Raw genomic sequence first — 17,666 nt, forward strand, 5'->3', positions numbered from 1 at the left:
GTTCATTGAGGAGAAGGCTACCAACACCGACCAGCCAGGAGGGTGGCTGTCCTCTGCCTCCCCCGTCAGAGGCAGTTTGCTTCTGAGCACCAGTTGCTGGAAACTCGGTGAGAAAAAAGTGTTGCTGAGCTCAGCTCCTGCTTTCGAGCTTCTCATCGAGGCATCTGAGTGGCCGCTGTGAGAACAGGAAGCTAGACTGGATGGGCCATAGGCCCTGATGCAGTGGGGCTCGTCTTCTTATTTGGTGACCAGGGAAGGAACAGTCTGAAAGTCTTCTTTGGCGATCACTCGTAGCCGAGTAAGATTGTCTTCCATAAACACAGTTTTAACAATGGGTCCATAAGTGACTGTGGAGGCCAATTCTGGATCCACACGTCCTTCCACAGTGGGGACATAGGTTTCCAGACAGGAGTTGATCACGGTGAGGGTTTGCCAAGCGTGCCTTCCTCTTAGCTCGTTTCTCCCTTTCGTCTTGAGTTTGAGCGTCTTCAAAGTCCATGACATCTTTAGTAAAGGCTGTTCTCCAATTGGAGCGCTCGCAGGCCAGTGTTTCCCAATTGTCAGTGTTTATTCTACATTTTTAAAAAAGATTTGCCTTGAGACAGTCTTTAAACCTCTTTAAACCACCACCATTATGCTTTCCATTTTTAAGTTTGGAATAGAGTAGTTGCTTTGGGGGACGATCATCAGGCGTCCGCACAACATGACCAGTCCAACGAAGTTGATGTTGAAGAATCATTGATTCGACACTGGTGATCTTTGCTTCTTCCAGTACACTGTTATTAGTTCGCCTGTCTTCCCAAGTGATGTGTAACATTTTTCGGAGTAAGGGGATCCCAAGCCACAGGGTTTTCACTGCAAAAGAACTGCAACAGTTCGGCAGTGGTTTGGAGGGGATCTCAAAGTTTGGGGTTCATAGATAATGTTAAGTATGAACGCCTGTGTTCTTTAACTACGTTAATGACCAAAGATCAAGATCTTGTACTAACTGCTCAATAGTTACATGCAGTAGTATGTTTGAATATTGAATGCTGGACAAGTGTTTAATAGTTTTTGTATTTGTTTAAAAAACAATAAAAATTTGTCTTCAAAAAAAGTATGAACGCCGTGTTTTGATGTATCAATTACTCTGTTTGTGGGGTGCTGCAAAATGCAGGGTTTTTGCCCTGCAAAGCACTGCAAAAAAACTGCAAAGTTTTGCCACAGGTTTTGCCACAGATGCCCAAATTGGTGTGTGTGGCTTTAAATCTTCAAGTCATCCTTGAAGTGCCTTAAGGTGAAATAAAACCAGGAGGTGTGTGCATGGCGGGTGTGTGTGTGTGTATCCAACCAAAGAATCAGCCATATAGCTGAGTAACAAAATGCAGTTCTCTGCTCCAAGGAGCATACAGTTTAACCTGACCATTAGCGCTTTGAATGTGAAGCATCCGCCTTGTGGCCAATCATTGATGGAACTAGCCGTTTCTGAGGATTGGAGCTTTAGGGAAGGTCATGCGGACAATGGGAATGCTTGGTCATGTAAAAGGGAGAGTCCCGTTTGTATATAGTGGCAGCCCTCAAGGAATCTGCTGAGTAAGTGCTGATGGCGGCAGGAAAGGAAACACAGCGGGCTTTTCATCAGAGGTATGAATTAAAACAAGGGAGGCCAAACCCATCCTTCTTACCCTGTATCCTGTCTCCAGCAGTGTCCAGTAGAGAGGAGTACAAAAAAGCGGAACAATTGCGGAATAATGAACCATTCCTCTTCTCTCTCTCTCTCTCTCTTTCTTTCTCTCTCTCTCTCTCTCTCTCTCTCTCACACACACACACACACACCCTTTGACAAATCCAAAACTTTCCACAATTCAGATCCCTTCTGCCATACCTAAGAATCCGCTTGAAATTAAAGGCCGCAAGCGCATTTATACTGCACCGTCCACACAGCAATTCACTTTCTTAGTTGCCCTGTGATCTAGCTCAGTGTTGTCTACACTGACCAGCAGCAATATTCCAGGGGTTTTTCAGGTAGGACTCGCCCTGGAGATGCTGAGGATTCATACTGGGACATCCACCTCTACCCTTGCCCTGTAGTGTCCACACCCTGAACATTTGCACCATAGATTTCATAGAATCTTAAGAGTTGGAAGGGACCCCTGAGGGTCATCTAGTCCAACCCCCTGCAGTACAGGAATCCTGCCCACAGAAATCTCTGGTCAACAGCCAGACTCACTGGTCCATTGTCCCACGGGCCTTCCGCAAACCTCAGCTCATTTTTAAACTGTGGTTAACTGTGACGGGAAAACTAGACCATTGTATGCAAATCTAAAATAAATAATAAGTTACAATACGAATGCATTTTGGCAGCTAACTTTCGCAACCTTGTTCAGGCAGTGCTCAGAACAGGGCACCCCGTTGCCCTCCACATTTACTTACTATGGATCCTTAGAAACTTTTAAGAGTCCCGTTTTGTTGATTGACACATGCCAGTCAATAGCTGCTTCCCGATCTCCTCCCGAAGATGTTCATTAGCATCAAGCTGTCAAGCAATTAAACTGGCTCTCAAATGAAGATGCTACCCTCTCTTGTCATCATCCCCCCCAACCTCATTTTGTTTTAAAGCCGTCCCATCAAAGGCAGAACGAGCCTCTCCTTGTCCAGCTAATCTGGGACAGAAATCTGGTATGGTTCAGAGGGAAGCTGGAAGGTCAGCAAGAGAACTTAGGTGGCTGTCCCGGGAGAAAATCAAGGCTGTCTTTTCCAAGTAAACAGAGAGCACTGGAGAGGTAAGGTTTATGAGGTTTACTCAGAAGGACACACCTGTGATTAGCTACAGTAGGCAGCTTTCAAGTATGCTTGGAGGGGAGGGGACAGACTCACAAGGAAAGAGAGCCAGCAACCAAAGTGATGGGCAGGCGGCAGACAGAAGGCTTTAAATTCCGCAAAGGGATCAGTGCAAAGTTCCTCTTTATTTATTTGTTCTGAAGCAGTTTTGCCCTGCTCTGCAGCCGAGAACAAAACACACTGTCGCTTCCCTCAAGCTTGCAATCTAAAAGACATGTCACAAAAGGGGAAAGGGATTGGGAGGGAGGAGGAAAAACAATAGCTTTGCACAAAAATGCACTCGAAGGCACAGGGAAACACTTGTCTTGACACAACGCTTGTGAGAACTTTGGAAGTAAGGTCACTTCTAAATGACCAGTTTGTCAAGCACTCGTCCCAGTTTGGTTGCACAAAGTTAGCTATTAAATGAGCACTCATTCTTATTTGTCTGCAAGTTGGCTGGACGATGCTGTGTGCCTTGCAAAATCAGAAAAAGTGTGAAGTCCTAAGGGTGGCTATGTTTCCGATCACATAATGTTTTGGAAAATGTAAACTGGCCAGGTTCGCCTTTCAATGCAAGCTTGAATCAAATTAATTCCCTGTCCCTAGCTGGAACACAGAGGCGCATCTCAGCAGCAACGGATCCCACCTTCCTCTGCTGAGCTGGTCTTTTGCAGACATCAGCTCCACACAGATCCCTGGGGCTTAGCAGCCGGGCCAGACTGCAACTGAGTTCTCCATTCCTCTCCCAGGGCAAGTAGGCGGATTCAGCTAAGCAAATCTCCCAGCAGACTTCAAAGGACTTGTACGTATTTGCTGTCTGCAGGGGAGTCATGGCACTGTTTTACTTTTGACCTGACTCATCATCAAAGGAAAGTGGCTGGTGACAGCCGACCTGCGAAGGTATGACTGGAAGCACTTGCAAGAGATGAAGAAGAAGAAGAAGAAGAAGAAGAAGAAGAAGAAGAAGAAGAAGAAGAAGAAGAAGAAGAAGAAGAAGAAGAAGAAGAGGAGGAGGAGGAGGAGGAAGAAGAGTTTGGATTTGATATCCCGCTTTATCACTACCCGAAGGAGTCTCAAAGCGGCTAACATTCTCCTTTCCCTTCCTCCCCCACAACAAACACTCTCAGTTCAGTTCAGTTTTATTACAGCAAAAGCCAGCAATACAAAGTACCTTAATTCCAAACAAAAAAATAACATCACCAGAAGCAGAACAGTTACACAAAATGAATTTGCAATGTATTATTCAATAGAAGAGATTTACGTTTCTTAATAGCTAAAGTGCAGAATTTGGCCACATCATATGATACTGGACCTGAGGAATCTTCCAGAAGGAATTTTCGTAAGATTTCGGAGGAGAATTCCAAATAATATTGTAAGGGTATAAATTTTGATAAAAGGGGTGAAATAAGTCAAGCTCGTTCTTCACTATAAAATTCACAAAATAAAAGGATGTGAGTGACAGATTCTACCTTATTGGACATGCAAGGGCAAAGGCGCTCATGAATTGGTACTCGCATAAATTTGCCGTACAGCACAGCTGAGGGCATTGCCTCAAAACGGGCTCTAGAAAAGGCCCATCTATAGGCTTCGCTAGTGATACAACAAACACTCTGTGAGGTGAGGGGGCTGAGAGACTTCAGAGAAGTGTGACTAGCCCAAGGTCACCCTGCAGCTGCATGTGGAGGAGCAGAGACGCGAACCCGGGTCCCCAGATTACGAGGCTACCGCTCTTAACCACTACACCACACTGGCTCTCCCGTAGTCTCTCCCACGCAATTGGGAAAATCCCTGCCACTCCTTGAGTACTGTGTCTCTTCCTGTAATGCATGCTTGGAAACTCTGTACCAGTCCTCAAGTATTGTTATTCCCTGCAATGCATGCTGGGAAGCTGCCTGCTGCGCCTCAAGTAAATTTGTCGTTTAGTCGTTTAGTCTAAACCAGCCCAGAGCATGCCAGGCACTCCTGTCTTGCACTGCCTCCCACAGTTGGGTCAAACTCATGTTAGTGGCTTCGAGAACAGTGTCCAACCATCTCGTCCTCTGTCGTCCCCTTCTCCTTGTGACCTCCATCTTTCCCAGCATCAGGGTCTTTTCCAGGGAGTCCTCTCTTCTCATGAGGTGGCCAAAGTATTGGAGCCTCAGCTTCAGGATCTGTCCTTCCAGTGAGCACTCGGAGCTGGTTTCCTCCAGAATGGATAGGTTTGATCTTCTTGCAGTCCATGGGACTCTCACGAGTCTCCTCCAGCACCATAATTCAAAAGCGTCAATTCTTCAGCGATCAGCCTTCTTTATGGTCCAGCTCCCACTTCCCTCAAGTAAATAATACGGTAATAAAATCTGCCATCAAGCAGCTCCCTTACTGTTGGAGACAGGATGCCTCTGAATAATACCAGTTTCTGGGAATCACAAGTGGGTAGGGTCCCCAGAGGTATCTGGTTGTCTGCTGTGATAGCCTGCAGCAAAGTTCTTCTTATATTCTTACCTTTCCATTCTCGCTGGGGCTGGTGAGCATTGGAGTCAAACAACAATATTCAGAGGCCTCTGTGTAAAGAGCTTCACCTGTTGTCTATGGCCTGGAATAGTCAGTTGTGTCGTTCAATTTCTGTTCTCCCTTCCTCCTATTTAAGAAAGGTAATCTTCCACCAGGATGCGGGTGGCGGTTTGGGTTAAACCACAGAGCCTAGGGCTTGCCGATCAGAAGGTCAGCGGTTCAAATCCCTGTGACGGAGTGAGCTCCTGTTGCTCGGTCCCAGCTCCTGCCAAGCTAGCAGTTCGAAAGCATGTCAAAGTGCAAGTAGATAAATAGGGACCGCTCCAGCGGGAAGGTAAACGGCGTTTCCATGCGCTGCTCTGGTTTGGCAGAAGCAGCTTTGTCATGCTGGCCACATGACCCGGAAGTTGTACGCTGGCTTCCTCGGCCAATAAAGCGAGATGAGCGCCCCAACCCCAGAGTTGTCTGTGACTGGACCTAATGGTCAGGGGTCCCCTTTACCTTTTAATCTTCCACCCTTGTCTCAAACTCTGATCATTAATCAAACAAATTGACACCTCTTCTTTTATTCTAAACATGTCGTTTTCCTTCCCTACAGGATGGCACTACAATAAAATGTTGCAGCACAGAGCGCTCCTGTTCAGTGTGCCAGCCAACCAGCCATGTCTTCTTTCCAAGTTCTCCATTTGATTCCCTCCTTCTTCCTGGTTTTATTGCTTTAGGACTTCCACACCCCACCTTTCCTCTAAGAAGCTTCAGGTGACATACCCCCCCCCGCTTTCCATTTTACCCCCACAACAACCCCATGAGGTAGGCTGGGCTGAGAGAGCTAGGATTGGGCCAAGGCTGCCCAATAAGCTTAATGACCGAGTGGGGATTTGAATCTTGGTTTCTCGGGTCCTGCTCTAACCACTACACAGCACAGGCTTCTCTCCCCACAACAGACAGCATCCACCCCCACCCCCATTGTGCTATTTTAGTGGGGAAGGACAGTTTCCCCCTTTATTTCCGCACCCCAAAATTTTGCTCCTGCCTCTGCCAACCAAGCATACGGATCTATCATTTCTCTTTAACCCTGCTTGGGTTCAATAACCATCAGCACTCAGCACTTACGTTTGATATTAGCACCTATTATTTTATTACATTTTGGCCAGGAGGGCATTGGTAGTGGGCATAAGAATTTCAAGATCTGTTGACTCACTTGTGGGTCACGACCTCCGCTTGCGATGCACCAACATCACACACACACACACAACCCCCATGCAAAACAGGACTGTGCTATCAAAAAGCCCTAATGCAATGGTGCCAGCGGAATTGGTAACCTCAGCATGACCTGGCTCCATCTGCCCCTCCAATCTCACCTGCCCTCCTCCAGAGCAAACAACGCCACTGTTGGCAAAGAGGATTTGCCTGTCTGAACAGGTGTGGGCCAGGCCTCACTTTCTTCGGAAGGGTGAGCGAGAGGTCAGGTCTTTTCCCACCGAGCTTCTTAATGCCCGCCCAAGAGGTCTGCCATGCACCTCTGCGTCACAGCTGAGCTTTTCAAGGCAACAGCGAAGGTTTCTTCCTGATAACCATCTGATTGAGGTCGCTATATTGCCTTTAAGGTCTAGGAAAGTCTTGTTTTTCCACAGGGCAGTCGCAGAAGCCGGAACTGAAGGTGCTGAGATGTCTCCCTCATGGGAGGTTTTTAAGCAGAGATTGGATGGCCAGATGCCTGGCCTCTGTTATATTCTCTGACCGATGGAGAACCCCATAAGGGCAGATTTTTGCTTATTACACAGGACATCTTTAGCTGTGACCCCTGCATTGCAAGGGGCTGGACTAGAAGACCCTTGGGGGTCCTTCCAAACTCTGCAATTCTTCAAGTTCCTAATCGGATATGCTGAACGTTGTGAGAATTTTAAGGTCTAAGATATAAAATAAATAACAGGTTTCCTGCCAGGCAGGATTCTGCTGTAGACCGCCCCTTCTGTGATGTATGTATGATGTATTGGGGTGGTGGTATTGCGCTACAGGGTGGCAATTTTAAAAGTCTTTTTAAGGGCTTGTACACCATTGTTCTGGGTTCCTCCTCCCTCCTGCGTGGGGGGTGGGGTGGGGCGAGCGCCCTGTTGTAACAGTTTAATAAAGATCAGGCTTATTAGTTGCTTTGCTTCTGAATATTCTCTGGTTGACCTCTGTTATTTTCTCCTACTTATAGAGAACCTGGAGCTGGACCATAAAGAGCTGGACCATAAAGAAGGCTGATCGCCGAAGAATTGATGCTTTTGAATTATGGTGCTGGAGGAGACTCTTGAGAGTCCCATGGACTGCAAGAAGATCAAACCTATCAATTCTGAAGGAAATCAGCCCTGAGTGCTCACTGGAAGGACAGATCCTGAAGCTGAGGCTCCAGTACTTTGGCCACCTCACGAAAAGAGAAGACTCCCTGGAAAAGACCCTAATGTTGGGAAAGATGGAGGGCACAAGGAGAAGGGGACGACAGAGGACAAGATGGTTGGACAGTGTTCTCGAAGCTACGAACATGAGTCTGACCAAACTGCGGGAGGCAGTGGAAGACAGGAGTGCCTGGCGTGCTCTGGTCCATGGGGTCACGAAGAGTCGGACACGACTAAACGACTAAACAACAACACGGGCTCTTGGGTACCCCATAAGGGAAAAGGAGCAGGTTTTTTTTCTTCTTACAACACTGAATAACACACCAGCATCAGAAGGGGGGTGGGGCAAAGGAGTCCTTGTCAGGGCCCAGTGCATAGTTGCCCATTCCTTTCAGGCCAGGTTAATTGTGCCCCTTACTATTTAATTTTGACCTACTGTACTTGCTGCTGCTATTGCTATTGTGCAGTTTTTGGCAGCCTGGTGCCCTCCTGATGTTTTGGACTACAACTCCCATCAGCCCTCGTCAGCATGCTGTGTCACTGAGGGTTAGGCCACAGTTCCAAAAGCAAAGGGATGGCTTTTCATCTGGCAAACGAGCCAAAGAGAGAGGCTGTTGCAGACTCTTGACAGGACAGCTTTCCGGAGCCAGCTCACCTCTGTGTTGTAAATCCCCGCTGTCTGTCACTGGCATTAAAATGGCAGTCCTGTGCAGTTAATTATCCAGAGCGACGATAGAAAAATACAAAAAGGAGAGGGTGTCGATCAGAACTGAATTGGGACAGGGAAGGGTTCAAAACTCAGTGGTTTGAGCCTGGTTATTAAATGATGAATGTGTCTATGACAGCTGCCAAGTCACACGCCGCCCCCCCAATTAAACAGGTTGTGCTTCTGTGCTTTAATACCCACTTGAGCTGCAGACATGAGCAGCACATCAACTGGCTGTGAAAAGAGGCACAAGAGCAGGTCACAACAGGTGTTTCAGGTCAGTTGGCAACCTACCTTCTGCACGACGAACTCTCGTTGGTTTTAACTGTCACGGCTCTATGTCCGCTGTGAAGGATCCTGTGGAATGCAGCTTGCTGTGGGTGATGAGGGTCAAATTGTTGTTAATAGGGAATGTGTGTGAGAGGGATTCCCCGTTTCCCACCCCTCACTGCTTTAACAACAGAGGCTCTCCCTGTGCTTCTATACAAACGGGAGTAAACCTCCAGTGTCCAAATTGGACTTGTCTCCAGGGTACCTCAAGGCTCTGCGTTCGAAACCTATTGCCACCAGTGGGGTCTCCCTCCCATGGATCCCTACTGCTACAATTTGCCTCTCCCTTAGGCAACTATGTGGCTCCCTTGGCTTCACTAACCAGCCCTTTGTAGGACAGGAGAAAAAGCAAACAGTAGGACAGGAAAGTTTTGTTCTCGCCTCTTAGTCACACCTCTGAAGGTACCGAGACACTGCCCGAGTCCATAGGCACATTTAACTTTATTATTTAACTTGAAAACATGGATTTCTTTGGTTCTTAAAAGTGCATATCTTCTTTTCATATAATACAGACTTGTTAATACACCTCCTGCATCTTGATAATAACAGTTATAACCTTTCTTCCCATCCACCCCAAACCTAACCTCCTGCTCCCTCTCTACCCCTCCACTCCCCAACTGCCAACCCCCAACTGCCTTTCAACGGTTGTTCCCCCTCCATTTAGAACGCTGTCTAGCTCCGCCTCCCAGGGAACACCTGCCTATCATGGGAGTGATAGGTTAACCCATGATGAATCGGAATCATCATCAGGCACTATTCCCCCATAGTGTGGACTGCAACCAAATAGAACCAGTGTGGAGCCAGGTCTGATCCAATGAGATCCAGGTTCAAATGCCTACACAGCCATCAAGCTGTGGGCCCATTGCTATCTCTCAGGCTAACCTCCCTCTCGGGGATTGTTATGAAGATCAAATGAGGGTTGGTCCATGTCTGTTCTTGAGCTGCTTGAGCAAAAGGAAGGCTGGAAATGTAATAAAATTCAAATAACTACCCTCCTGTTGCCTATAAGCATTCTTCCCCCCCCCCCGGCTTCCTCCCCTCTCCAGTCATCAGGAGCCCCCTTTTTCTATACCCATGACTATAGGGATGGGGAAAGAAATTTGATTTTGTTTGCATTTTCATGAGAAATGACCAAATCCACACTTTTCAAACCATGGGTGAGGTGAAACACATCAATCTTTCAATGTACACACTACTCTATAGATTTTGTGATGCAGTTCCCTGTCCAACAATGTGTACAAAAATGACTGTATTAGGGCAGAAGGGGCTAAATTTGGCCCTCCGGCCTCTGTATCCAGCCTTTGCGATCCTACCCAGGCCACCCCCTGCTCTGCACCACCCCCTACTGGCTTGAAAGTGTCATTGAACTAACAAGGATCATTATACCTCTTGGTTGACTGGATTGAGATGGGTGTACGTTTGGCCCTCAGAAGGTTACCCAAGTGGGAATTTGGCCCTCAGGCTGGAAAAGGGTTCCTTATCCTTGTATTAGGGGAAAGTATGCATACAAATGCATATTTGTGCAAAGAACATGCAGATATGCATTATATCCAGGAGGAAGTGATTGCGGCAAAGCTGCATACAAAATATGTTTGTATTTGGAGAAATTAGCATGAAAATACTGATGAATTTTCATGAGGATTATTTTTTTTAATGCAAATTGCTGCAGGAGGTGTGGGGACCAGGATTTAAGATCGGAAGACTGAGAAACCAGGAGGAACTGAAACTGACATGTCCCTAATCATGATGTTAAATGCTGCAGTTTTGCAGAAAGGGCAGCTCCAGTTTTGAGCAGCAGCTGCGTATTGATTGCAGCACGGCAGTTTGGACCTGGGGTTTCTCAGCTGCTCACCTTTGGCCCTTGCTCTGTCCCTGGGAGGGCAGGTGCCACTTATGGTCAAGGAAACAGGAGGTGATGTCGGAAGACTGAGATGCTAGAGGCAATCGGGGCTGACAAGGCATGCACTTCAGGGTGTCTGGACGATCCTGGGCTATAACAGCCTCCAGACATACCGGTAGCAAGGATAGTCATTCTCAAGGCTTGCAGGACCATGGACAGGTCACTGAGAGCTAGCACCTTGCTGTAACAGAGGTATCTTCCATCTGCTTATTGAGCATCCCACCCGATTTGCTTGCAGGAAGGCTGGGCAGCACCAGCTATTTATTGAGTTGTCTAGAACTACAAAGTGCATTCACTTTCCTAACTGCAAAAAAAGCCTGGTGGTGTTTTTTTTGGAGGGGTGGAAGTGAGCTAGGTGTACAGGAGCAACAAGTCGGCTTTCTGTACAACCTGAATTCGCTGCTCCCTGTAAATAGTGATAGGACAGAAGCTCCCAGAGACCCAACTGCAGGCATAACCTTTACTTCTCTCTAGGCCCAGACAACTCTTCTCAGACTCTGCCCCGCTGTTTCGAGGATTGAAGCTCTTTTCGGGGGCAACCCACAAGCCCCACTGCCAAGTGCTCCAACACCTCCCTGTGACAAATCCTTTTATGTGATCCTGTGGGGACTGATGCCTATTGAGCCTGTAAGAAGGCAGGCAGGTGTTCACTGGCTGAAGAAGGCAGGTGGAGGTTGGTGGGGCAGTGGCCCATTTGCCCCCATGGACCTGCCACCACTGAGTTGTGATCTCTGCTCCTGTGTGAAGGTACTGGAGAGTGACTGGCAGCTGGTGGGAAGAGGCTCAGTCCTTTATTGGGAGGAGGGCCTTACTTGGGAGTCTCCAGGTACCAGGCAATGAATAGCAAGAACAGAGTCTTGCATCACTGCTGATCATGGGGATGTCTAGACCTCTTCCTCAAAGTCCTAGTTCAAGGATGGCCTAGTTCTGGCCTAAGAGACAACTATGGCCCCCAGCCTCTCCCCTATCAGGCCCTCAGGACCTTCCCAGGCTACACCCCTCGCCAACCCTGCTTTGCACCTTCTTTGAATTTTTGTGCCAGTTGGTTTGTGCCCTCAGATCATGCCTCTTGCTTGTCTGGATAGAGAGGCAATGTGTGTGTGTGTGTGTGTGTGTGTGTGTGTGTGTGTGTGTGTGTGTGTGTAGAAAACAAGCCTACTTTACAGAGGCAAAATTCACATTTAATAATGTGCTTATTTTTTGCCTCTGGCTCTCCCAACCACTGGCATGTGGGCCCCAAAACATTGCCCAGAAGGGAATGCACCCCTGCCTTGCAGAGACAAAGCAACCATTCAGAACCATTTGTCTATGGTGTTGATACACCCAAGCCCAAGACTTGGCAGTGGCCCGATTATGAAGGTGGGAGAGGGCCTCTTCCTTTTGTGATCTCCCTGTTGAATTGCTGCTTTTAGAAGGCCGCAGTGAAGCAGAGTTTGGCTTAAATTAGGGGGAGAAGGGCTAGCAGATTTTGTGCTCTACCTCGAGACCAGGTGCCAAATGCAGTCTTTCAGCCATCTCTTGTCCAGTCTTCAGGACTTTGCCCAGGCCATACCCCTCACTGACCCTTCCTGCATGAATTTGTATTTGGCCAGAAGGTGTCCTTGAACTGAGATGGTATTTCTTGCTTGTCTGGATGGAGAATGCTGCATGTTCTGGCCACACTCACCCTTGGTAGGTGGCCCTAGCAATGTTGTTGAGGTCGAATGTGGATCTCAAGGGCTGGACTGAGGAGGAATAGTGGAAGCCCCACCCCCTTCGCCTGAACCTTCCCAATGGCAGGAGAATAGTATTGATTTAGAACAGTAACTTGCAGAGGGGCATAGTCCAGAGGGGGAAAGCTGGGAAATACTGGGTGAGGAACAGCTAGAAGGGGGAACACCAGGAGAGGGACAGCTGGCAGATTCAGTGCCCTTGGACAGCATTCCTGACTTCCCTTCGCCTAGGACTAGACTGGCTGTGAGAGTGATAGAACAGAAAGCGCAGAGGCAACAAGATCAGATTACCAAGTGTAGGAGTGACATAGATTAATGGGGATGGAGGGGGTGAACCTTAACTGGGAGCCACACCATTTTTAGAGAGATATTCATTCCTTTGTCTCTTGCTGTGATTATTAAAGAAACTATCTGGCAAAAATGCTCCCTTTCGTTTGATCTGTTTAATTACTACCACTGGGGGAGGGATCAGATTCCCCGAAGCCTGACAGTGGCCAATAATCCAAGTGTTACTTTCAGTCTTCAGTTTTAACACTGCTCTTGGACCATAATCCTTTCTATCTCCCCACCCGAAACACACCATAGGGAATGCTGCTAAATGATCACACTTGGCTAGGAACATGGGAGACAAGACAACTACCCACAAGGTGTTCTACTTGCAGTCAGAGGCACTATGCTGTGGGGAAAGTGGGATATTGGCCTGATCCAGCAAGCTCTTATATCCTCAGGTTATTCTCTCCTTCCCTCTTGTGTGTATTAAAAAAAAAAAAACCTAAACAAACAAAAAACCCTGGGATTACTGCAAACTAACTTCTGCCCTTCCCAGAGAGAGAGAGAGAGAGAGAGAGAGAGAGAGAGAGAGAGAGAGAGAGAGAGAGAGAAAGAAATAATAAAGAGACCTTGTGTTCTATGTACAAGTGGGGAACATTGCACTTATTTTCTTTTACATCCATTGGACAACATTAACTTTCTTTAATATATAAATCTCTCTGGATAGGCTGTGGGGGGGAAGGAAAGGGAGGAGCCGGGAAATCACGGCGTTTCTCTATATACAGTTCCATTGGCTCAGTTCGACAGCACAGGCAGCTCATCCTCCACAACCTGAAGTAACAGCCCCAATTTCACTCTCTGGTCCATTTTGGTAGAGGAATGTAACTTTGTTATAAATATGATTGATCTTCAGCTTTTGCACTCTCTCCAAACTCCTCCTCAGTCCAATATCCATTTTGTTCTCACTTCTCTCGCAAAGAAATGCCCTGAGGGAAGGAAAATACTTTCAAAATCCTTAAAAGACAGTGAGTCTTGGAAAATACTGTGGGCTGGGTGTGTGTGAGAGAGACAGAGACCCACAGGGATGTCATCTTTGCACCCGTTGCAAAAGTCGCCGAAATGTTTTGTCTTCGAAACTTCCAGCCCTCTCGCCAGGTTTGGTGGGCTCTCTTTGTGGTATGGTGCCAGACCTCTTGATAACCTCCTGGCCACAGTACTCTGTCGTCGCTCACTGGCAGGATGATGAAGGGAAATAATCTCTGGTTGCTATAGGCAAAAGCAAGTGAGGTATGGAGCATCACCAAGCTTGCAGCGGACACTAAAAGGGGCAGGGGTGTGAGGCGAGGGAAAGAAGAGGGAGGCAGAGGTTAGAAGTCATATACCAGGAGCGGAGGACTTCAGGCCCAGGGGCTAAATGCCTCCAGGCCTCTGAATTCCCCAGGCCACCCCTCACTGGCTGGGCTTCAAGCCCTCCTTGAGTGTTCTTCCCCGGCTGGAATATGTCATTGAACTCTGATTACGTCTCTTGCTTGTTGAGATGGGAGAATAGAGAAGGGTATCTGTGCGTATCAGCTGGCCTACTGCACAATGGTAATGTCTACATTCATTGATGTGCCCACTTTTGCCTCTTGGCCTGGCCAATCACTGGCATGTGGCCCCCAGGAGGTTGCTCAGAAAGGAATCTGGCCCCTCAGGATCAAAAGGGTTTCCCACCCCTGCCACATACAAAAAGATTACCTTGGAGAAAAGTATCACTGAGTGGAGAAAAGAGCATTTCTATACACTGTAGGATGGTGTTTTGATCTTTTATGCTGTAAATTGCCATGAGATCTACAGATGAAGGGCGGTATATACAATTGTTGTTGTTGTTTGTTTGTTTGTTATGGTGTGTGTGTGTGTGTGGATGGGACCACTGTGAAAGGTTCCAGACATTTACAAAACGGTTTACCTAGCTGGTTAGGTTAAAGTACAGAGACAGGGCGGGGCTTCAGTAGCACCTTGGACAGCTCCCTGCAGAGCTCAGCCTGGCTGCTCCATAAGAGCAGCACTCAAATGTTGCTTCAGCATGGGCCACCCTCAGACTGAGCCTGAAATAGGAGCTGCAGCTGAGATGAGCCTCTTCGTTTAAAGGGGCCCACCCTGCTTTAGCACTTTCTGGCTCTGATAGAGCAGGGGAGAATGCAGTTGCACTAGGACACAGTGGTAGCCAACATGGTGCCCTCCAGATGTTGTTGGGTTTCCAACTACCATCAGTCTCAACCAGGCTGGCCAATGGTCAAGGTCAAGGATAGAGACAGTTGTAATCCAGCAACCTCTGGAGGGCTATTTCTGCACAAGGGCTTCTGAGCTGGAGTCCTCCCAAGTCAGAGGAAGGCAAAGCAACCTCCTTGGACTAGAGAGCTACTTGCACAAGGGGCTTCTCTTGAGCAAGTATTTCTGGCTTAGTATGCACATCTGGGGATGGCACTAAGGACCATTCCACTCTGAACCCCCCTGACCTCATCCCCAATTCCTCAGTGTCTGGTAAATATGCAGCCAGCTGCATCAGCTCAAAAAAAATTGTTTTGTTTTTTAAAGGGCTTTAAAAAAGGATTTTAAAAAATCATCTTCTGTGGTCGTTATTTGAAGGTTTGATCATAGCTGCCAAGTTTTTGCTTTTCTCGCGAGGAAGCCTATTCAGCATAAGGGAAAATCCCTGTAAAAAAGGGATAACTTGGCAGCTATGGGTTTGATTGCACATGCTACTGCTGGGGTCTTTGCTGCAGACTACTGAACTGTATTATGATGCTGAAGGTTGGATGATTCAGGACAGACACCCAGAGCAAAGTTCAACTAGGGGACTCACTCCCACAGGAGGCAATGATGGCCACCAACTTGGATGGCTTTAAAAGAGGCCATCTGGGATAGTTCCGTCGGTAGAGCATGAGACAATTAATCTCAGAGTTGTGGGTTTGAACCCCACCTTGGGCAAAAAAACAACAACCCTGCATTGCAGGGGGTTTGGATGTGGTCCCTTCCACTTTTACAATTCTATGGTTCTATGGCTTTCAATAGCTACTTGCTACAATGGCTATGTTCTACCTCCACTGTCAAGAGGCAACAGTGCTTCTGAATACCAATTGCTGGAATCCACAAAAGGGAAGAGTGCTATTGAGCTCAGGATCTTCTTGCTGGTTTCCCCACAAGCATCTGGTTGGCCACTGTGAGAACAGGATGCTGGACTAGATGGGCCATTGGCTCAATCCAGCAGCCTCTTCTTATTATATTGGATTTATTTAAAATGACTGTTTATACTGTAAATTGGATTGTATGATCTAATGTTTGTTAACTGTTATTAATGCAAGCCACATTGAGAAGGATATAATCTGAAAGGCAGCTTAAAAATACATATATAGGTAAATTTATTCCAGCCTCTATTTGTACTTGGGTTTGAAATTGTTCTTACATATGAAATTGTTTTTAATATGTTGTTATAATATTGAATTACTTCCAATTGTTTGTTTATGTGTATGGCAGTCATTTCGACATGTGGAACTGCTGTAATTGTTTCAACATATGGTATTTTTTTATTGTTGATGTTTTTGCTGTCAAATTGCTTCAAGGTATTTTTATTAGTTTTCAATTACAATCCAATAATAGCCTCATTATAACAAGGTATTTTTTTTATGGGAGGTGACTCATAAATGGAAACAAACAAATAAATTTAATAACAATTTATTCGTATTATTTTATGTAAACCACTGAGAAATTGTTTTGATTAAGCACTGTGTGTGTGTGTGTGTGTGTGAAACTTGTGTGTAAATAAATGGCTGGATATAAATATAAATATGGGGAAACAGCTGATTGCTGCCGATTATCCCAAACAGCTCTCTTCTAACGATAGGCTGAGTTTTCTTTACCACCACCACCCATGCCCACATTTGACTGCCCCAGCGAGGCCGAGCAAGCAGCATCTTGCTGGGTTTTGATTAAGAGACGCTTCCTGAATCCAGGAGGGCTTGTTCCAACACGCAAGCATCAAAGTCAACTGGAGGGCAAGATGGAATAATCAATCAAGGACAAAGTTACGGCTGGGTGCCTGGCAGATGAATCGATAGAGCCTTGCTAAGGAAATGGTCTTCTTCCCCCAGTGGTGTGGATGCGCCTGATTGCTTGACTGATGGAGAATGGTGGGCAAGCGGTTTCTCCGGCTCACTACAAAGGGTGGGAACCCAACAGGAGTGGCAGGCTTGAAAACAACAGCTTTGCCTTCCAGTGCAATGTGGTAAAGGCTTCTCTGCAGGCCCCATGTGGTTCCAAATCCAGACGGTTGCCACCAACCAATATGGACAACATGCTCATATAAACAAATCAGGCAGGATGGTGGAAGCTGAAGCAGACTATGAAGATGCCCAAAAGGAACTCTCCAGACAAGGTGAACAAAAGTTCAGTGTTGTAAATTGGTGTAAACTAGAGCAGGTGGCGCTGTGGTCTAAACCACCGAGTCTAGGGCTTGCTTGCCGAGCGGAAAGGTTGGTGGTTCAAATCCCCGCAACGGGGTGAGCTCCCATTGCTCAGTCCCAGCTCCTGCCCACCTAGCAGTTCGAAAGCACGTCAAGTGCAAATAGATAAATAGGTACTGCTCCAGCGGGAAGGTAAACGGCGTTTCTGTGCACTGCTCTGGTTCGCCAAAAGCAGCTTAGGCCAAGCGGCTCCCTTGGCCTATAGAGCGAGATGAGCGCCACAACCCCAGAGTTGTCCGCAATGGACCTAATGGTCAGGGGTACCTTTACCTTTTCCTTTTAGAGGGGGAAATTATTCTCACACGCACACAGATTTCACACACTGGCTGTGGTAGATCTGAACTGCTTGTGATGGGACCTAATTTCACGGTTCTTTCTGAGGCAAAACAATTGAGGGATTTCTCAAAAGCATCTTTACCAAACCGGGCAAAATGTCTTGGAGGGTTACTTGTATGTTTATTGACATCCTTAGGACTGGAATGAGGTTTTTGCATCCGGCAAAAATATCTGATGAACATTTTAAAGGGGAGAATTAAACTTTAGCTAAGAGCAAAATTCTCCAAGGATTTCATA

The 17,666-nt window shown here is 47.0% G+C and overlaps 1 protein-coding gene and 1 long non-coding RNA gene across 4 annotated transcripts in view; both read right to left on the reverse strand.

The window, feature by feature from the left end:
* Positions 1 to 11,726: 11,726 nt before the first annotated feature.
* Positions 11,727 to 17,666, reverse strand: part of LOC132593242 (uncharacterized) — a 329,416-nt gene continuing 323,476 nt past the window's right edge. The window contains exon 2 of the long non-coding RNA XR_009558600.1: positions 11,727 to 12,554. This is a non-coding gene — a long non-coding RNA (uncharacterized LOC132593242). The remainder of the gene's footprint in view (positions 12,555 to 17,666) is intronic.
* The window catches only part of HNF1B (HNF1 homeobox B), a 62,351-nt gene continuing 57,918 nt past the window's right edge, over positions 13,234 to 17,666 (reverse strand). For all 3 annotated transcript variants that reach the window (XM_035139222.2, XM_035139220.2, XM_035139219.2), the window contains exon 9: positions 13,234 to 13,909. In XM_035139222.2, the coding sequence (XP_034995113.2) occupies positions 13,889 to 13,909 (21 nt within the window). In that variant the 3' untranslated portion in view covers positions 13,234 to 13,888. The remainder of the gene's footprint in view (positions 13,910 to 17,666) is intronic.

Source organism: Zootoca vivipara, chromosome 15, assembly GCF_963506605.1.
Source record: "Zootoca vivipara chromosome 15, rZooViv1.1, whole genome shotgun sequence".
In the NCBI taxonomy this organism is placed as follows: Eukaryota; Metazoa; Chordata; class Lepidosauria; order Squamata; family Lacertidae; genus Zootoca; species Zootoca vivipara.